Source organism: Bombina bombina, chromosome 1 (assembly GCF_027579735.1).
Source record: "Bombina bombina isolate aBomBom1 chromosome 1, aBomBom1.pri, whole genome shotgun sequence".
NCBI classification, from domain to species: Eukaryota; Metazoa; Chordata; class Amphibia; order Anura; family Bombinatoridae; genus Bombina; species Bombina bombina.
Genome location: NC_069499.1, coordinates 190021724 through 190044712, shown reverse-complemented (window position 1 = coordinate 190044712; position 22989 = coordinate 190021724). Strand labels below are relative to the sequence as shown.

The 22989-nt window shown below is 42.1% G+C and overlaps 1 protein-coding gene across 2 annotated transcripts in view; it reads right to left on the bottom strand.

The window, feature by feature from the left end:
* STARD9 (StAR related lipid transfer domain containing 9) overlaps positions 1-22989 on the bottom strand; it is a 511030-nt gene that overhangs the window by 293014 nt on the left and 195027 nt on the right. For both annotated transcript variants that reach the window (XM_053697793.1, XM_053697794.1), the window contains exon 6: positions 3734-3795. In XM_053697793.1, the coding sequence (XP_053553768.1) occupies positions 3734-3795 (62 nt within the window). The remainder of the gene's footprint in view (positions 1-3733; positions 3796-22989) is intronic.

Genomic DNA, 22989 nt, shown 5'->3' with positions numbered 1-22989 from the left:
TGGGGATGTTGAAGTCCCCTATGATTAGAGCAGGTGTATTTGTAGAGAGAAAGTGAGAAAGCCAGGCAGCAAAGTTGTCGAGGAATTGGGAGGTTGGTCCAGGGGGGCGATAGATAACTGCCACCTTGAGGGAGAGGGGGGAGAAAATGCGGATGCAGTGGACTTCAAAGGAGGAGAAGGAGAGAGATGGATGAGGATGGAGGTGCTGATAGGAGAAGGAGGGGGACAGTAAGATTCCAACACCGCCACCATGTCTCTCACCTGGCCTAGGTGTTTGGCTAAAGTGGAGACCGCCGTGCGTTAGAGCAGCAATGGAAGCAGTGTCAGAGGAAGAAAGCCAGGTTTCAGTAATTGCTAGAAGATTGAAAGCGTTAGAAACAAACAGGTCGTGAACAGTTGTAAGTTTGTTACAGACAGAGCGTGCATTCCAGAGGGCACAAGAAAAGAGAGGTGATAAGCGCTGTGGGTTAATGGAGATGAGATTGTTGGGATTGCGTGACCTTCAGTTTGTATTGTGGGGAACTGAGCGAGAGTGTAAGAGTGTGGTGGATTGCTGCAGGGCCAGGGTTAGGAGAGATGTCATCAGAAGCAAGCAATAGTAACATAATTTTCCTGCTAAAAGCTGCTGTAAAACACCAGACCCAGCATTAAAAAACAGGAGTTGAAGATGTGAACAGTTTATATTTACAAACGTTAATTTAAAGGGACAGTCTACTTGAAAATTGTCATTGTTTAAAAAGATAGATAATCTCTTTGTTACCCATTCCCCAGTTTTGCATAACCGACACTATGATATTAATATACTTATTACCTCTGTGATTACCTTGTATCTAAGCCTCTGCAGACTGCCCACTTATCTCAGTGCTTTTGACAGACTTGTGTTTTAGCCAATCAGTGCTGACTCCTAAATAACTCCACGGGAGTGAGCACAATGTTATCTATATGACACACATGAACTAGCACTGTCTAACTGTGAAAAACTGTCTCGGACTCGTCCGCTCCTGTTGGCCACGCCGCCATCATGCCCGCTCCCGCCGGCCACGCTCCCTGTCACACCCACTCCCGCCCACCATCTCTGCTGTCTGATCCTCACTGACTGATCCTTCGTTACGGCCAGGTATGTTTGTCTTCGCGCAGTCTCTACTGGGCATAACAGCTTCGGACAAACATATCTGGCCTTTTCTTATATAGGATGGGCGCCTTCATGCTTTAAAAGGACATTAAACTACTGGGTACAACTACAGTAATATGGTTGCTACTCACCATGCTATTGTTTTCCCTCTTGTACCTGCAGCTCTTTTTAAAGTCGTTCTCTTATTCTAACTCATTACAGAATTTAGTTGGTAAAGCTCTGCATTTTATACTGTGTGCCGCCATCTTGTAGCACGTGTATAGTTACATCCTGTGATAGTAGCAGTGCACTGTGATGTTACTGGCTTTTTCACAGCTGTTCCTTTCACTTCAATTTAGATCACATAATAGAGAGTGGAAGTGTTACATTTTTGCATTTTTTTGTTTAAAAGTTTGTTTAAAAGTTACATAACAAATATATGGTACAAGATGGCGGCACCCAGTGTGAGAATACAGAACTTCACTAATACTTGTAAGGGGTTAAAATAAGAATTACTTTGAAGACAGATGCAGGCACAGGAGGAAAAACAATAGGATGGTGAGCAGTAACCATGCTACTGTAGTTGTACTCAGCAGTTTGATGCTTCTTTAACTTAAGTTTCCCCTTATCTATTACTCCTGCTAAGGAAATTAGGCACAGATATAAAACATGCAATAAAAGAGACTGTCCAAACAAGGCAGTGTGTAACATAGGATTATTTTAAAGGGTTTCCACAAAGCCGTGTTTGCACAAACAGAGATATATAGAAAACTAGTTCAAACATGGCGGTGCCCATTACTTTATAGAAACTAAAGTACTTTATAGAAAGTAAACCTTTATACTTTGCTTTGAATACATCATTACGTCTAGCATGTATTTACCGTTTAACATCCCTTTAAAGCTGTCAGCTTAATAGCACAATGTGCATTGTTTTGCAGGCCACATGCATAACCTTTTGAAAAGCCTCCTGTGTGTGTTTATCGTATCCCTTTTGCTACAAGTTAGAGACACCAATAAAAGCTTCTGCACTAATCACTGCGTGTAAACCAAATAATGACATTGCTTTTTACCACCCATAATTAAACGTTTTATTGTGAGTTATTAAATTGTACCAGTTGGTCCCGGTGTTCTAAAGTAATGTGTCTACCCGTAGGAATGTGTATACCTTATCACTTCCGGTGACGTTTCTCAGCTGGTGGAGGTTTGTGGCGCTCACTGCGCCTGCGCTAGAGGCACAATCTCCTTACAACAGCTGAGCTGAATTGATGAGAATACGATAAATTATGTGGCACGCGCACGTTACTTATAACTCTGGAACTAATAATATTATAGACTTAATAAACTGTAATAGGCATCTCCCTTTTTGGTGAAATGGGTTAGTCCAGATCTGAGCATAGACTTGTGGTCTGCTGAGGATGAATATGTGATGGATACCCAGACAGATAAATATGTATGTACGGACGTATGTGTAATGATCAGTACTCATCGTGCTGCAAATGCTTACTACACGTGCAAATATACAGATTTAGGTGACTATTGAAATCCTGGTGATCCATCAAACTGATGTTAGATACTGCTGTATAAAGTTTTCTAATAAATACAACACCCCCACTCCTCCTATGTATACAACTAATATGCACATTAAATCTGTATATTTGCACGTGTAGTAAGCATTTGCAGCACGATGAGTTTATTAAGTCTATAATATTATTAGCTCCAGAGTTAAAAGTAACGTGCGCATGCCACATAATTGATCGTATTCTCATCAGCTGTTGTAAGGAGTTTGTGCCTCTAGCGCATGCGCAGTGAGTGCCACAAACCTCCACCAGCTGATGGTACGTCACCGGAAGTGACGTAGTAAACAAATTCCTATGGTAGACGGTTTAATTTAAGACACCGGTATTAAAAGAAATCCAGAGAGAGAATATTTTATCTACAGCCAAGGGAGACAGAAATCTACTACCAGCTCATAACTAATGAATTGTAACATGTGTAAAAGTGACTTCCTTTACTGCATTTATATATTAGTTCTGACTCACACACCTGTTACCTTTTAGCTTTGTACAGCTCTGGCTTTACTACATTTAAGTTTAGTTTAAAAATTACTTTAAGGGAAATGAAAGACAATATTAAACTTATATGAGTCAATTAACAAAAAATCCACTTTACTTCCATTATTACATTTATTTTGTTCTCTTGGTATACTTTGTTGAAGAGCATACCTAGGTAGGTTCATGATCTTGCAAGTACCTAAGGCATTTTATAACAGCAGTGTTGGCAATAATGTATGTATATGTATGTATATATATATACAGTATATATATATATATATACATACATACATACATACATACATACACACACACATATATATATATATATATATATATATATATATATACACACAGTATATATATTTTCTTGCAAAACTGCTCATAAATAGTGCTCAGGACACGTGTACAGTCCTGAGAATATCTATATATGTTCTTCAACAAAGGATAACAAAAGAACAAAGTACATTTGATAATTTCAATAAAGTGGAATTTTTTTCTTTTTTTTATTTGCATGCTCTCACTGATGAAAATGTAACTTTGGCTTGCATGTCTTTTTAAAAGCTCTCACCTGACTTCAATCCTGCATGAAGACGGACTTCCTGGAAAGCCATCATCACAAGAGAACAGACCCTAAATTGCATAAATAATGCCAGTAATTAGCAATGTGACGTAATAGATAAAGTGAGAAAAAAAATCACAGTATATTCATACTACACGAGTAAATAAATTATCAGTGTTAAAAACAAATAGCAGTAAAAAAGTATTAGACCTTTATTGAATTAACAAAGACGTACGAAACATAAGTTATGAACAGCTGTAATCAAAGCACAATGATAAATGTACAAAGTTTTTTTTTAGAAGAAAACAGTCTAATTTCTACAAGTTTAAAAGGATTTTATACAAAAATGTTCTTTTGCGATTTAGGCAGAGCATACAATTTAAAAAAAAAAAATTCCAATTTAGTTCTGTTATCAAATTTGCTTTGTTCCTATAGTATTCTTTGTTGAACATATAACTAGGTAGGTGTATAGAGCACTACATGGCAGGAAATAGTGCTGCCATCTAGTGCTCTTGCAAATGGATAACATTCTTGCAAAATTGCTGCCATATAGTGTCCTAGACACATGTAGACTCCTAAACTTTTTCTAACAAAAGATACCAAGAGAACAAAGAAAATGTGGTAATATAAGTAAATTAGAACATTGTTTCAAATGGAATGCTCTATCTCATTTATCAAAGAAATATTTTGTGTTTCATGTCCTTAAAATCTAAGCTCTATCAAATGCAGCATGGACATAATGTAAGGATGATGTAAATGATTCACAAAAGTTATTCAAAGATTTCCCCTTTAGTTAAGCACCTCCCTCTTCTGATATAATTAGAAAATACTGATATACTTTAATCCTTAACTCCTTTATTGATGATTATTTTTTAAGGTGACCTTTAAATTTAACCTTGATAATTTCAGCAGAATATGTGAGGATTCAGTTGTTTCTCAAGTTAACTGACATCTTAAAAATGTATGCAGTGTTACAACTTGCTTTACCAATATGCTGGTCTACTGAAAAGCGCCACACTTACTGAAGACAACAGACTACATTTTATCTAAAATAGCCACTATAGTGAAAAAATAAACACTCTCGTTCATTAGAGCATGTCATTTTATTACTATTTAGCCTGCAATGCTATGTGTTTAACTCCTGCAAAGGAGATAAACACATAGTTAAATACCAATTGGGAGCTGCAAAGGACTACAGTTTATGATTGGAAGCTGCTGCTGAGCCAATCAGCAGTGTTAGTTAAACAACTGCTTATTGATCCTGTTTTTGTGGCTTGTTTCATGGGATTAAGCTTCAGTCTCAGCCCTATCACAATACCACAGAAAGAGAGTGAGAGAAAGACACATAAAAGTAACCTTTTGGTACTCAGTAATATCCACAGACAATTATTTGGTTGCAGGAAGCACAGAGTGCAACAGTGATCACCACTGGCTGCCAGAAAACACACACTCTATAGCAGCTCATTACCTCTCTAAGGCCTAGATTTGGAGTTTGGCGGTAGCCGTAAAAACCAGCGTTAGAGGCTCCTAACGCTGGTTTTAGGCTACCTCCGGTATTTGGAGTCACTCAAAATAGGGTCTAACGCTCACTTTTCAGCCGCGACTTTTCCATACCGCAGATCCCCTTACGTCAATTGCGTATCCTATCTTTTCAATGGGATTTTTCTAACTCCGGTATTTAGAGTCGTGTCTGAAGTGAGCGTTAGAAATCTAACGACAAAACTCCAGCCGCAGAAAAAAGTCAGTAGTTAAGAGCTTTCTGGGCTAACGCCGGTTCATAAAGCTCTTAACTACTGTACTCTAAAGTACACTAACACCCATAAACTACCTATGTACCCCTAAACCGAGGTCCCCCCACATCGCCGCCACTCGATTAATTTTTTTAACCCCTAATCTGCCGACCGCCACCTACGTTATCCTTATGTACCCCTAATCTGCTGCCCCTAACACCGCCGACCCCTATATTATATTTATTAACCCCTAACCTGCCCCCCACAACGTCGCCGCCAGCTACCTACAATAATTGACCCCTAATCTGCCGTCCACACGCCGCCGCCACCTACATTATAGCTATGTACCCCTAATCTGCTGCCCCTAACACCGCCGACCCCTATATTATATTTATTAACCCCTAATCTGCCCCCCACAACGTCGCCTCCACCGCACCGCTATCATAATAAAGTTATTAACCCCTAATCCACCTCACTAATCCTATAATAAATAGTATTAACCCCTAATCTGCCCTCCCTAACATCGCTGACACCTAACTTCAAACATTAACCCCTAATCTGCCGACTGGAGCTCACCGCTATTCTAATAAATGTATTAACCCCTAAAGCTAAGTCTAACCCTAACACTAACACCCCCCTAACTTAAATATAATTTAAATCTAACGAAATAAATTAACTCTTATTAAATAAATGATTCCTATTTAAAGCTAAATACTTACCTGTAAAATAAATCCTAATATAGCTACAATATAAATTATAATTATATTATAGCTATTTTAGGATTAATATTTATTTTACAGGCAACTTTGTATTTATTTTAACCAGGTACAATAGCTATTAAATAGTTAAGAACTATTTAATAGCTAAAATAGTTAAAATAATTACAAAATTACCTGTAAAATAAATCCTAACCTAAGTTACAATTAAACCTAACACTATACTATCATTAAATTAATTAAATAAAATACCTACAATTACCTACAATTAAACCTAACACTACACTATCAATACATTAATTAAATACAATACCTAAAAATAACTACAATGAAATAAACTAACTAAAGTACAAAAATAAAAAAGAACTAAGTTACAAAAAATAAAAAAATATTTACAAACATAAGAAAAATCTTACAATTTTAAACTAATTACACCTACTCTAAGCCCCCTAATAAAATAACAAAGCCCCCCAAAATAAAAAATGCCCTACCCTATTCTAAATTACTAAAGTTCAAAGCTCTTTTACCTTACCAGCCCTGAACAGGGCCCTTTGCGGGGCATGCCCCAAGAAGTTCAGCTCATTTGCCTGTAAAAAAAAACATACAATACCCACCACCCACATACCCCTAATCTAACCCAAACCCCCCTTAAATAAACCTAACACTAAGCCCCTGAAGATCTTCCTACCTTGTCTTCACCTCACCGGGTATCACACCGATCCGTCCTGGCTCCGATATCTTCATCCAACCCAAGAGGGGGCTAGACATCCATCATCCGATGGCTGAAGAAGTCCAGAAGAGGGTCCAAAGTCTTCATCCTATCCGGGAAGAAGAGTAGATCCGGACCGGCAACCATCTTCTTCCAAGCGGCATCTTCTATCTTCATCCAATGAGGACCGGCTCCATCCTGAAGACCTCCACCGCGGACCCATCTTCATCCAGCGACGTCCAACTGAAGAATGACGGTTCCTTTAAGGGACGTCATCCAAGATGGCGTCCCTCGAATTCCGATTGGCTGATAGGATTCTATCAGCCAATCGGAATTAAGGTAGGAATATTCTGATTGGCTGATTGGATCAGCCAATCGGATTGAACTTGATTCTGATTGGCTGATTCCATCAGCCAATCAGAATATTCCTACCTTAATTCCGATTGGCTGATAGAATCCTATCAGCCAATCGGAATTCGAGGGACGCCATCTTGGATGACGTCATTTAAAGGAACCGTCATTCGTCGTTCAGTCGTCGGCCAGGATGGATGTTCCGCGTCGGAGGTCTTCAGGATCCTGCCTCTCCGCTCCGGATGGATGACGATAGAAGATCCCGCTTGGATGAAGACTTCAATCGGATGGAAGACCTCTTCTGCCCCGCTTGGATGAAGACTTCTACCGGATGGAGGACCTCTTCTTGCTCCGCTTGGATCAAGACTTCGGACCCTCCTCTGGACCGATCGCTGAACCCGGTGAGGTGAAGACAAGGTAGGGAGATCTTCAGGGGCTTAGTGTTAGGTTTATTTAAGGGGGGTTTGGGTTAGATTAGGGGTATGTGGGTGGTGGGTTGTAATGTTGGGGGGGGGGGTATTGTATGTTTTTTTTTTACAGGCAAAAGAGCTGAACTTCTTGGGGCATGCCCCGCAAAGGGCCCTGTTCAGGGCTGGTAAGGTAAAAGAGCTTTGAACTTTAGTAATCTAGAATAGGGTAGGGCATTTTTTTATTTTGGGGGGCTTTGTTATTTTATTAGGGGGCTTAGAGTAGGTGTAATTAGTTTAAAATTGTTGTAATATTTTTCTTATGTTTGTAAATATTTTTTATTTTTTGTAACTTAGTTCTTTTTTATTTTTTGTACTTTAGTTAGTTTATTTCATTGTAGTTATTTGTAGGTATTGTATTTAATTAATTTATTGATAGTGTAGTGTTAGGTTTAATTGTAACTTAGGTTAGGATTTATTTTACAGGTAAATTTGTAATTATTTTAACTAGGTAGCTATTAAATAGTTCTTAACTATTTAATAGCTATTGTACCTGGTTAAAATAAATACAAAGTTACCTGTAAAATAAATATTAATCCTAAAATAGCTATAATATAATTATAATTTATATTGTAGCTATATTAGTATTTATTTTACAGGTATTTAGCTTTAAATAGGAATAATTTATTTAATAAGAGTTAATTAATTTCGTTAGATTAAAATTATATTTAATTTAGGGGGGTGTTAGTGTTAGACTTAGCTTTAGGGGTTAATACATTTATTAGAATAGCGGTGAGCTCAAATCGGCAGATTAGGGGTTAATAATTGAAGTTAGGTGTCGGCGATGTTAGGGAGGGCAGATTAGGGGTTAATACTATTTATTATAGGGTTAGTGGGGCGGATTAGGGGTTAATAACTTTATAATAATAGCGGTGCGGTCCTGTCGGCAGATTAGGGGTTAATAAGTGTAGTCAGGTGGAGGCGACGTTGTGGGGGGCAGATTAGGGGTTAATAAATATAATATAGGGGTCGGCGATGTTAGGGCAGCAGATTAGGGGTACATAGGGATAATGTAAGTAGCGGCGGTTTACGGAGTGGCAGATTAGGGGTTAATAATAATATGCAGGGGTCAGCGATAGCGGGGGCGGCAGATTAGGGGTTAATAAGTGTAAGGTAAGGGGTGTTTAGACTCGGGGTACATGTTAAAGTGTTAGGTGCAGACGTAGGAAGTGTTTCCCCATAGCAAACAATGGGGCTGCGTTAGGAGCTGAACGCGGCTTTTTTGCAGGTGTTAGGTTTTTTTTCAGCTCAAACAGCCCCATTGTTTCCTATGGGGGAATCGTGCACGAGCACGTTTTTGAGGCTGGCCGCTTGCGTAAGCAACTCTGGTATCGAGAGTTGAAGCTGCGTTAAATATGCTCTACGCTCCTTTTTTGGAGCCTAACGCAGCCTTTATGTGGACTCTCAATACCAGAGTTATTTTTATGGTGCGGCCAGAAAAAAGCCGGCGTTAGATTTTCGGGTTGTTACCGACAAAACTCTAAATCTAGTCGTAATATTGCAACTCCCATAAGGTCAGGCACTTGCAGGAAAACTGTTTTGAGGGGAAGTAGCGAGACAAGCAAGACAAAGAATGTAATCTCACACTCACTTATAAAAGGTAAAATTTCTTATTTTATTTAAAGGGACATAATACTCATTGGAAATTATGCAGCTCAACTGTAAAAAGCTGACAAGAAAATATCACCTGAACATCTCTATGTAAAAAAGGAAGGTATTTTACCTCAAAATGTATTCAGCTCACCAGAGTAAGTTCTGTGTAAACAGTTATACTTCAGCTGCTGTCAAGCTGCAAGTTGAAAAAAATAAATAAAAAATAGCCAATCAGCATCAGCAGTGTTGAGGTAATGCTTTGCCTTTGCTGTGATCTCAAGATTTCATAGACCATACTTAAACTGAATCAGAAAATAACATGCCGGATGCACACTCCCTTGCAAGTCCTGGGACAAGAATCCTGACTAGCTGCTTAAAGTATCTTTACAGTGGGATATGAATACTTGGGATACCTTTTTACATAGAGATGTTCAGGTAATATTTTCTAGTCAGCTTTTTACAGCTATGCTGCATCACTTTCATGTGCTTTAACATTTGGGTATCATCACCCTTTAACTCTCCTTAAAATTATAGTGCATAGTTGCATACATCAATCCAGTGCATAAAAACATAATTTATGCTTACCAGATAAATTCCTTTCCTTCCTGGCAGGGAGAGTCCACGACTTCATTCCTTACTGTTGGGAAATACAACACCTGGCCACCAGGAGGAGGCAAAGACACTCCAGCAAAAGGCTTAAATATCCCTCCCACTTCACCTATCCCCCAGTCATTCTGCCGAGGGAACAAGAGTAGGAGAAACATCAGGGTATAAAGGTGCCAGAAGAAATAAAATAAAAAGGGAGCCGCCCATCAAAAAATAAATTACAGGCGGGGTCGTGGACTCTCCCTGCCAGGAAGGAAAGGAATTTATATGGTAAGCATAAATTATGTTTTCCTTCCATAAGGCAGGGAGAGTCCACGACTTCATTCCTTACTGTTGGGAAAACTATACCCAAGCTCCAGAGGACACTGAATGAATAACGGGAGGGAACAAACAAAGAGGCGGACCCTATTCTGAGGGCACCACAGCCTGCAAAACTTTTCTCCTGAAAGCTGCTTCAGCCGAAGCAAACACATCAAACTTATAAAATTTAGAAAAAGTGTGTAAGGAAGACCAGGTAGCCGCCTTACAAATCTGATCCATAGAGGCTTCGTTCTTAAAAGCCCAGGAGGAAGCCACTGCTCTAGTGGAATGAGCCGTTATCCTATCAGGAGGCTGTCGCCCCGCTGTCTAATAAGCTAAGCAGATGACACTCCTCAACCAGAAAGAAAGGGAAGTCGTAGTAGCCTTCTGCCCCTTACGCTTCTCCGTATAGATGACAAACAAAGAGGAAGATTGCCTGAATTCCTTAGTAGCCTGAAGATAAAATTTCAAGGCACGAACCACATCCAGATTGTAAAGCAAGCGTTCCTTCGCTGAAGAAGGATTAGGACACAAGGAAGGAACAACAATCCCTTGATTAATGTTACGGTCTGACACCACCTTAGGGAGGAACCCTAATTTAGTACGTAAAACCGCCTTATCAGCATGGAAAACAAGATAAGGGGAATCACATTGTAAAGCAGAAATCTCATAAACTCTGCATGCAGAGGCAACAGCCAGCAAAAAAAGAACCTTTCAAGATAATTTAATGTCAACAGTATGCATAGGCTCAAATGGAGCCTGCTGCAAAACACTAAGAACAAGATTTAGGCTCCAAGGCGGAGCCTCAGATCTAAACACAGGTCTCATCCTAGTCATAGCTAGGACTGCACATCCGGAAGCTCATCCAATCTCTTGTGCAGTAACACCGAGAGGGCCGATATCTGTCCCTTCAGGGAACAAGCAGATAGACCCTTCTCCAGTTCATCCTGGAGAAAAGATAAAATTCTGGCAACCTTAACCCTATGTCAGGAAAAGCCACGCTCTTCACACCAGTACCAGTAAGTCCTCCACACTTTATGGTAGATACGAAGAGTAACTGGCTTACGAGCTTGAACCAGAGTGTCGATAACACTCTCAGAGAACCCTCTCTTGGCTAAGACTAAGCGTTCAATCTCCACACAGTCAGCCTCAGAGAATCTAGATTTTCATGAAAGAAGGGACCCTGTATCAGCAGATCTCTGCGAAAAGGTAACCACCACTGAAAAGATGAGGACATCCCCACCAGATCCGCAAACCACGTCCTTCGCGGCCACGATGGAGCAATCAGAATCACTGATGCTCGCTCCTGCTTGTTGCGAGCCACCACATGAGGGAAAAGCGGTAACGGAGGAAAAATATATGAGTCTGAACCTCCATGGTACTGACAAGGCATCTATCAATTCCGCCTGAGGATCCCTTGACCTTGACCTGGGTAGCTTGGTATTGAGGTGGGATGCCATGAGATCTATCTCCGGCGTCCCCCAATCGCTGCATATCTTTGCAAACACCTCGTGGTGGAGAGACCATTCCCCTGGGTGAAGGGATTGCCTGCTAAGGAAGTCCGCTTACCAGTTGTCCACACCCAGAATGTGGATTGCTGACAGCGTACATCTGTGATTCCTCTCCGCTCTAGTATCTGAGATACTTCTCTCTTCGCCAAGGAACTTCTCGTTCCCCCCCTGATGGTTGATGTAGGCAACCCTGGTTATATTGTCTGATTGGAATCTGATAAACTGGGATGAACCCAGAAGAGGCCAAGCCTTCAAGACATTGATGATTGCCCGGAGTTCCAAAATATTGTTCGTCCTGAGTAAACAGACCTTGTGCCTTCTTGGCACCCCAAACAGCTTCCCAGCTGGAAAGGCTTGCGTCCGTAGTCACAATCTCCCAGGACAGTCTCAAGAAGCACGTGCCTTGGGACAGATGATCTAGACAGAGCCACCAAGAGAGCAAGTCTCGACAGGTTGTCCAGCACGATCTGTTTAGACAGATTTGAATGGTCGCCGTACCATTGTCTCAGCATGCATAGTTGCAATGGTCTGAGATGGAATTTGGCAAAAGGAATTATGTCCATACAGGACACCATGAGTCCGATCACCTCCATAAACTGAGCCACTGAGGGTCTCAAGGAGGCTTGGAGGGCAAGACATGCAGAAGTTAGCTTGCAACATCTCTGATCTGTTAGGAATATTCTCATAGATATGGAGTCTATTATTGTCCCCAGGAAATTCAGGAGCTCTTTTCCAAGTTTATCTTCCATCCATGTGACTGAAGAAGATTGAGAAGGGACTCTGAATGTTCTTCCGCTAGACAAAAAGATGGTGCCTGTACCAAGATATCATCCAGGCAAGGCGCTACTCCAATACCTTGTGTTCTGGCAACGGCTAGAAGAGCCCCCGAAACTTTAGAAAATATCCTTGGAGCAGTAGCTAGGCCAAATGGAAGAGCTATGAACTGGAAGTGCTGGTCCAAAAACGCAAACCCCAGGAACTGAAAATGTTCCCTGTGTATCGAGAAGTGAAGGTATGCATCCTTCAGGTCTATTGTGGTCATAAACTGTCCTTCCTGAACCAGAGGTTGACCATATTTTCTCCATCTTGAAAGAGGGAACACTCAGAAACGTGTTTAGGCCCTTTAAGTCCAGAATTGGACGAAAAGTTCCCTTCTTCTTTGGAACCACGAAAAGGTTTGAATAAAACCCCAAACCTCTTTCTGTTGTAGGTACCGGAACAATTACTCCTAGAGAGGAGAGATCCCGCACACAACCTAAGAAGGCAGCCTTCTTTTCTGGTCTTGTAGACAGACTGGAGAGTAGGAATCTACCCCAGGGCGGATGAGACTTGAATCCTATCCTGTATCCTTGAGACACAACTTCCAGGACCCAAGGATCCTGTACATCCTGGAACCAAGCGTCTAAAAAAAGAGACAGTTTGCCTCCTACTTGATCCGATCCCGGACCGCCCCTTCATGCCGATTTGTTCTCGGCGGGCTTCTTAGTCTGTTTGGACTTATTCCAGGACTGAGCCGGCTTCCAAGTACTCTTGGGCTGCTCGGACTTGGATGAGGATTGCTGTTGTTGTAATTTGTCAGAACGAAAGGAACAAAAATTAGATAATTGCCATTCCTTAGGCCTATTTTTCTTATACTACAGTAGGAAGGCACCTTTCCCTCCGGTAACCGTAGAAATAATGGAGTCCAGCCCTAGACCGAATAAAATCTTCCCCTTGAAAGGAAGAGAAAGGAGTCTGGATTTAGAAGTCATATCCACAGACCAAGACTTCAACCAGAGAGCCCGGCAGGCTAGGACCGCAAAGCCAGAAGCCTTTGCATTTATGTGAATAATCTGCAAATTCGCATTACAGATGAAGGAGTTAGCCATTCTCAGAGCCATAATTCTCTCCTGAATATACTAGAGGGGAGTCTCCACCTCAATGAGCTCCGACAGAGTGTCGCACCAGTAGGTTTACTGCTTCAGCAACCGCGGCTACAGCTGCCGCCGGTTGAAATAAAAAACCCGTATGTTGAAACATCTTCCTCAGAAAGGTTTCCATTTTCTTATCCATAGGCTCTCTAAAAGAAGAACGATCCTCCAGAGGGATAGTAGTACGCTTACCCAGTGTAGAAATAGTGCCATCCACCTTAGGGATGGAGCCCCACAAATCTAATTGAGAGTCAGGGACCGGGAATCATTTTTTAAAAGTAGACGAGGGGGAAAAAGAAGTTCCTATTCTTTCCCATTCGTTACTAATAATGTTCGCCATCTTAACTGGCACAGGAAAAGTCAGAGGGACTGTCCAGTCTTCATGAACCCTGTCTAATTTAGGGATCTTAGGTTCCTCAGGTAGTGTAGCCTCTGGAACCTCTAGAGTAGACAGAACCTCCTTTAATAAAAAAAAGCAGGTGCTCAATTTTAAATCTAAAGGAGGGTTCCTCCACTGAAGGAGATTTAGAGACTGAAGAAAAGTTCACCCTCTGAAGCTACAGAGGTTAACTAATACTCGGATAGCTGGGACATAGTAGCTAAATCCGACAAATATTTAGATGACTCTAGGTCAGGAGAACTATGTTGAATCTTTCTCTTGTGTTTGCTAGAGAGAGGTAAGGCACTCAGGGCCGCAGACACCACTGATTGTAACTGCGCTGTAAAGTCCGCCGTAAAAACGCCCCCTCCAGATGGAGAATTAGTTGAGCCGTGGGGAACTGCATGGAACGGGTAGTGTAGAAAGGGTAGTAATTTCTCTGGACCCAGATTCCTGAGAGGTAGATGACTCAGAGGGGCTAATAGCGCTATGAGTATTAGCAGGCTCGTCCCCCTTCTTAGACTTTAGAACAATGCTTAGGCAAATGGAACAAAATTGAGCAGGCGAGCAAACCACGGCCTCCTCACAATATAAACAGGAATTATTAATCAGTACAGAAGGAGCAGAACCTTCTAATGTAGTATCAGAGTCCTCCATAGCTAAGATATATTCACAGAAGGACAGACAAAAAGTAAACGCTTTTATTAAAAAAACTGAACCTCTATAATCCCAATGGCTGGGGCGCTTACCACCTCCTAGACCCAGACAGCTAACAGTGAGAACGCACTCCTTAGGAGTGATGTCCGCAGCAGGAGCGTAGGAAATTAAAAGACCACACCCGGTCACATGGAGCGTAGGACAGGACTTCCCCTGCTATGAAAAAAGGTGCTAAACTATTATGAGCTGCGCAACACTAAAAAAACAAAGTGAAACATGTTTGTTCCGAGCCAAAAGTACACAGTCTATGAGCCCAAAAAACTTTCACATTAAAGCAGTTATAAATAACCCCTATCTGTTCAAATAATCTCCCTGAAGGAGATATTTACCCTTGATCCTATTGAGGCAAAAAAGAGCCACACTGTGACCCTGTATAGCAAAAGTGTAAATATAAAGGTCTTACCTCCAGCATCCATGCTGTGGAACAGGCACAGCCTCTCAAGTGTGACAGTCTTGCAGCGACGCTTCTGATATGGACTTGAGTGTGTAACAGCAAGCAGTGAAACTCGTCGACGCTGATTGCTCAGGAGCTGTTAGGCGACAGTCTGGATGGGATTGCATCTCCAGACTTTCATCAATACTCTCACTGAGAAGTTGACATGGTTACTTAAAACTCCAGTCCTTTCTTGAAGGGAACATACCCATTACAGGACTATCCAAAATCTTCTGACACTTAACTGAACATATTTTTAACTGAACATATTTTGTATGATCTTTTTCACATAAAAACACAGATATGTCAAGACACATGACCACTGGGTCCTGGACTATATCTATAAGAGGCGCCTAACCAAATATGATATAGGTAATATTAATAGTTAAAATAACAAAACTCACCAAAACAAAATATCCTATATAGAAATTACAGGGAGCAAATATGACAATCTGATCACAAATATATCACAAATACATCACAAAAATAGAAGGAATCATATACAAAGTGATAAGAGGTCACAGGCTGATGCACTAGATCGTGCTATAAGGACACAGTCCAGTTATATACCAGTGTTATACCAGAGTGTCTTTAACCAAAGGCAGTGATGGAGGTGTCATCAACAGGCAAAAAACAGTACCAAACAATCAGACAGCTCTTCTAGAATGTCACGCCAGACAAGGAGAGTTCTATGATACAAAAAATAGAATGTGCCTCATGGTACGATCAGTGGATCACAAAGCAGGGATAAGAAATTAATCAATGCTACTCAAGTGATGAAAAGCACAGGTAGTGCTCAACAAGCAAGCCGGATCCAAAGAGTTGTCCGGCAGACTCACAATCAGCACAGCAGCAAGGATGATCCTCGTCCCACAATCACAGGAGTCCAGGGATCCAGAAGGAGCTGACAGCAAAAATGGACCAAAAACTCCCAAAAGGATATTGCGATTATCGTGTTCAAAGCGGGATGAAGTAAAAAGTTGCATTAAAATACAATAAAACAACAGCAACGCGTTTCTCAGTGACACATCACCTTTTCCTCAGGCAATAAAATCAAACAAACAGCTGCTACCTTTAAAAGATTACAGAACCAATCAAAAATGAGAATAGGCTCACACCCTCTTGGATGACGTGTATAACATGTATGGCGAATCAGAAGGAGCATAGGCTGGTGCGCCTTCCCTAACATAGATATAATAACTCCCTATTGGTGGACAAAATATATAAAGGGGCCTTTATAACAAACTTCTTACAGCATAACAGAGCTTATTCACCCCCCTTATTGGCATGTATAGCAAATTAGAAAGGAACAAAGGCTGATACGCCTCTCCTTACATAGATATAATAACTCCTTATTGGTGGGTCAAAATAGAAAAAAGGCCATTGATACACTCCCCCTTAATGACGTATATAACGTATATAACCAATCCGGCAGGTCACAGGATGATACACTCTCTGTCTGACATATACGTAATGCTAGCCTATTGATAGGTCAATGTCAGGATAGACTCACTCCCCTTTGGTTACGTGTAAAGCCATACAGAAGGGGCACAGATAAATATGCCCTACTTGTCTAATGGTAAATAGGTTATAGAGGGGCGTTTCTTCACACCTGTCACAGTATAACAAAAAACAGAATTTATGTTTACCTGATAAATTACTTTCTCCAACGGTGTGTCCGGTCCACGGCGTCATCCTTACTTGTGGGATATTCTCTTCCCCAACAGGAAATGGCAAAGAGCCCAGCAAAGCTGGTCACATGATCCCTCCTAGGCTCCGCCTACCCCAGTCATTCGACCGACGTTAAGGAGGAATATTTGCATAGGAGAAACCATATGAAACCGTGGTGACTGTAGTTAAAGAAAATAAATTATCAGACCTGATTAAAAAACCAGGGCGGGCCGTGGACCGGACACACCGTTGGAGAAAGTAATTTATCAGGTAAACATAAATTCTGTTTTCTCCAACATAGGTGTGTCCGGTCCACGGCGTCATCCTTACTTGTGGGAACCAATACCAAAGCTTTAGGACACGGATGAAGGGAGGGAGCAAATCAGGTCACCTAAATGGAAGGCACCACGGTTTGCAAAACCTTTCTCCCAAAAATAGCCTCAGAAGAAGCAAAAGTATCAAACTTGTAAAATTTGGTAAAAGTGTGCAGTGAAGACCAAGTCGCTGCCCTACATATCTGATCAACAGAAGCCTCGTTCTTGAAGGCCCATGTGGAAGCCACAGCCCTAGTGGAATGAGCTGTGATTCTTTCGGGAGGCTGCCGTCCGGCAGTCTCGTAAGCCAATCTGATGATGCTTTTAATCCAAAAAGAGAGAGAGGTAGAAGTTGCTTTTTGACCTCTCCTTTTACCGGAATAAACAACAAACAAGGAAGATGTTTGTCTAAAATCCTTTGTAGCATCTAAATAGAATTTTACAGCGCGAACAACATCCAAATTGTGCAACAAACGTTCCTTCTTCGAAACTGGTTTCGGACACAGAGAAGGTACGATAATCTCCTGGTTAATGTTTTTGTTAGAAACAACTTTTGGAAGAAAACCAGGTTTAGTACGTAAAACCACCTTATCTGCATGGAACACCAGATAAGGAGGAGAACACTGCAGAGCAGATAATTCTGAAACTCTTCTAGCAGAAGAAATTGCAACCAAAAACAAAACTTTCCAAGATAATAACTTAATATCAACGGAATGTAAGGGTTCAAACGGAACCCCCTGAAGAACTGAAAGAACTAAGTTGAGACTCCAAGGAGGAGTCAAAGGTTTGTAAACAGGCTTGATTCTAACCAGAGCCTGAACAAAGGCTTGAACATCTGGCACAGCTGCCAGCTTTTTGTGAAGTAACACAGACAAGGCAGAAATCTGTCCCTTCAGGGAACTTGCAGATAATCCTTTTTCCAATCCTTCTTGAAGGAAGGATAGAATCTTAGGAATCTTAACCTTGTCCCAAGGGAATCCTTTAGATTCACACCAACAGATAACAGAATTTATGTTTACCTGATAAATTTCTTTCTCCAACGGTGTGTCCGGTCCACGGCGTCATCCTTACTTGTGGGATATTCTCTTCCCCAACAGGAAATGGCAAAGAGCCCAGCAAAGCTGGTCACATGATCCCTCCTAGGCTCCGCCTACCCCAGTCATTCGACCGACGTTAAGGAGGAATATTTGCATAGGAGAAACCATATGGTACCGTGGTGACTGTAGTTAAAGAAAATAAATTATCAGACCTGATTAAAAAACCAGGGCGGGCCGTGGACCGGACACACCGTTGGAGAAAGAAATTTATCAGGTAAACATAAATTCTGTTTTCTCCAACATAGGTGTGTCCGGTCCACGGCGTCATCCTTACTTGTGGGAACCAATACCAAAGCTTTAGGACACGGATGAAGGGAGGGAGCAAATCAGGTCACCTAAATGGAAGGCACCACGGCTTGCAAAACCTTTCTCCCAAAAATAGCCTCAGAAGAAGCAAAAGTATCAAACTTGTAAAATTTGGTAAAAGTGTGCAGTGAAGACCAAGTCGCTGCCCTACATATCTGATCAACAGAAGCCTCGTTCTTGAAGGCCCATGTGGAAGCCACAGCCCTAGTGGAATGAGCTGTGATTCTTTCGGGAGGCTGCCGTCCGGCAGTCTCGTAAGCCAATCTGATGATGCTTTTAATCCAAAAAGAGAGAGAGTTAGAAGTTGCTTTTTGACCTCTCCTTTTACCTGAATAAACAACAAACAAGGAAGATGTTTGTCTAAAATCCTTTGTAGCATCTAAATAGAATTTTAGAGCGCGAACAACATCCAAATTGTGCAACAAACGTTCCTTCTTTGAAACTGGTTTCGGACACAGAGAAGGTACGATAATCTCCTGGTTAATGTTTTTGTTAGAAACAACTTTCGGAAGAAAACCAGGTTTAGTACGTAAAACCACCTTATCTGCATGGAACACCAGATAAGGAGGAGAACACTGCAGAGCAGATAATTCTGAGACTCTTCTAGCAGAAGAAATCGCAACTAAAAACAAAACTTTCCAAGATAATAACTTAATATCAACGGAATGTAAGGGTTCAAACGGAACCCCCTGAAGAACTGAAAGAACTAAATTGAGACTCCAAGGAGGAGTCAAAGGTTTGTAAACAGGCTTGATTCTAACCAGAGCCTGAACAAAGGCTTGAACATCTGGCACAGCTGCCAGCTTTTTGTGAAGTAATACCGACAAGGCAGAAATCTGTCCCTTCAGGGAACTTGCAGATAATCCTTTTTCCAATCCTTCTTGAAGGAAGGATAGAATCCTAGGAATCTTAACCTTGTCCCAAGGGAATCCTTTAGATTCACACCAACAGATATATTTTTTCCAAATTTTGTGGTAAATCTTTCTAGTTACAGGCTTTCTGGCCTGAACAAGAGTATCGATAACAGAATCTGAGAATCCTCGCTTCGATAAAATCAAGCGTTCAATCTCCAAGCAGTCAGCTGGAGTGAAACCAGATTCGGATGTTCGAACGGACCCTGAACAAGAAGGTCTCGTCTCAAAGGTAGCTTCCAAGGTGGAGCCGATGACATATTCACCAGATCTGCATACCAAGTCCTGCGTGGCCACGCAGGAGCTATCAAGATCACCGACGCCCTCTCCTGATTGATCCTGGCTACCAGCCTGGGGATGAGAGGAAATGGCGGGAACACATAAGCTAGTTTGAAGGTCCAAGGTGCTACTAGTGCATCCACTAGAGCCGCCTTGGGATCCCTGGATCTGGCCCCGTAGCAAGGAACTTTGAAGTTCTGACGAGAGGCCATCAGATCCATGTCTGGAATGCCCCACAGGTGAGTGACTTGGGCAAAGATTTCCGGATGGAGTTCCCACTCCCCCGGATGCAATGTCTGACGACTCAGAAAATCCGCTTCCCAATTTTCCACTCCTGGGATGTGGATAGCAGACAGGTGGCAGGAGTGAGACTCCGCCCATAGAATGATTTTGGTCACTTCTTCCATCGCTAGGGAACTCCTTGTTCCCCCCTGATGGTTGATGTACGCAACAGTTGTCATGTTGTCTGATTGAAACCGTATGAACTTGGTCCTCGCTAGCCGAGGCCAGGCCTTGAGAGCATTGAATATCGCTCTCAGTTCCAGAATATTTATCGGTAGAAGAGATTCTTCCCGAGACCAAAGACCCTGAGCTTTCAGGGATCCCCAGACCGCGCCCCAGCCCATCAGACTGGCGTCGGTCGTGACAATGACCCACTCTGGTCTGCGGAACGTCATCCCTTGAGACAGATTGTCCAGGGACAGCCACCAACGGAGTGAGTCTCTGGTCCTCTGATTTACTTGTATCTTCGGAGACAAGTCTGTATAGTCCCCATTCCACTGACTGAGCATGCACAGTTGTAATGGTCTTAGATGAATGCGCGCAAAAGGAACTATGTCCATCGCCGCTACCATCAACCCGATCACTTCCATGCACTGAGCTATGGAAGGAAGAGGAACGGAATGAAGTATCCGACAAGAGTCTAGAAGTTTTGTTTTTCTGGCCTCTGTTAGAAAGATCCTCATTTCTAAGGAGTCTATAATTGTTCCCAAGAAGGGAACCCTTGTTGACGGGGATAGAGAACTCTTTTCCACGTTCACTTTCCAGCCGTGAGATCTGAGAAAGGCCAGGACAATGTCCGTGTGAGCCTTTGCTTGAGGAAGGGACGACGCTTGAATCAGAATGTCGTCCAGGTAAGGTACTACTGCAATGCCCCTTGGTCTTAGCACCGCTAGAAGGGACCCTAGTACCTTTGTGAAAATCCTTGGAGCAGTGGCTAATCCGAAAGGAAGCGCCACGAACTGGTAATGTTTGTCCAGGAATGCAAACCTTAGGAACCGATGATGTTCCTTGTGGATAGGAATATGTAGATACGCATCCTTTAAATCCACCGTGGTCATGAATTGACCCTCCTGGATGGAAGGAAGAATAGTTCGAATGGTTTCCATCTTGAAAGATGGAACCTTGAGAAACTTGTTTAAGATCTTGAGATCTAAGATTGGTCTGAACGTTCCCTCTTTTTTGGGAACTATGAACAGATTGGAGTAGAACCCCATCCCTTGTTCTCTTATTGGAACAGGATGAATCACTCCCATTTTTAACAGGTCTTCTACACAATGTAAGAACGCCTGTCTTTTTATGTGGTCTGAAGACAACTGAGACCTGTGGAACCTCCCCCTTGGGGGAAGTCCCTTGAATTCCAGGAGATAACCCTGGGAGACTATTTCTAGCGCCCAAGGATCCAGAACATCTCTTGCCCAAGCCTGAGCGAAGAGAGAGAGTCTGCCCCCCACCAGATCCGGTCCCGGATCGGGGGCCAATATTTCATGCTGTCTTGGTAGCAGTGGCAGGCTTCTTGGCCTGCTTTCCCTTGTTCCAGCCTTGCATTGGTCTCCAAGCTGGCTTGGCTTGAGAAGTATTACCCTCTTGCTTAGAGGACGTAGCACTTTGGGCTGGTCCGTTTTTACGAAAGGGACGAAAATTAGGTCTATTTTTCGCCTTGAAAGGCCGATCCTGAGGAAGGGCGTGGCCCTTACCCCCAGTGATATCCGAGATAATCTCTTTCAAGTCAGGGCCAAACAGCGTTTTCCCCTTGAAAGGAATGTTTAGTAGCTTGTTCTTGGAAGACGCATCAGCCGACCAAGATTTCAACCAAAGCGCTCTGCGCGCCACAATAGCAAACCCAGAATTCTTAGCCGCTAACCTAGCCAATTGCAAAGTGGCGTCTAGGGTGAAAGAATTAGCCAATTTGAGAGCATTGATTCTGTCCATAATCTCCTCATAAGGAGGAGAATCACTATCGAGCGCCTTTATCAGCTCATCAAACCAGAAACATGCGGCTGTAGTGACAGGGACAATGCATGAAATTGGTTGTAGAAGGTAACCCTGCTGAACAAACATCTTTTTAAGCAAACCTTCTAATTTTTTATCCATAGGATCTTTGAAAGCACAACTATCCTCTATGGGTATAGTGGTGCGTTTGTTTAAAGTAGAAACCGCTCCCTCGACCTTGGGGACTGTCTGCCATAAGTCCTTTCTGGGGTCGACCATAGGAAACAATTTTTTAAATATGGGGGGAGGGACGAAAGGAATACCGGGCCTTTCCCATTCTTTATTAACAATGTCCGCCACCCGCTTGGGTATAGGAAAAGCTTCTGGGAGCTCCGGCACCTCTAGGAACTTGTCCATTTTACATAGTTTCTCTGGGATGACCAACTTTTCACAATCATCCAGAGTGGATAATACCTCCTTAAGCAGAATGCGGAGATGTTCCAACTTAAATTTAAATGCAATTACCTCAGGTTCAGCCTGTTGAGAAATGTTCCCTGAATCAGTAATTTCTCCCTCAGACAAAACCTCCCTGGCCCCCTCAGATTGGGTTAGGGGCCCTTCAGAGATATTAATATCAGCGTCGTCATGCTCTTCAGTAACTAAAACAGAGCAGCCACGCTTACGCTGACAAGGGTTCATTTTGGCTAAAATGTTTTTGACAGAATTATCCATTACAGCCGTTAATTGTTGCATAGTAAGGAGTATTGGCGCGCTAGATGTACTAGGGGCCTCCTGAGTGGGCAAGACTCGTGTAGACGAAGGAGGGAATGATGCAGTACCATGCTTACTCCCCTCACTAGAGGAATCATCTTGGGCATCATTGTCATTATCACATAAATCACATTTATTTAAATGAACAGGAATTCTGGCTTCCCCACATTCAGAACACAGTCTATCTGGTAGTTCAGACATGTTAAACAGGCATAAACTTGATAACAAAGTACAAAAAACGTTTTAAAATAAAACCGTTACTGTCACTTTAAATTTTAAACTG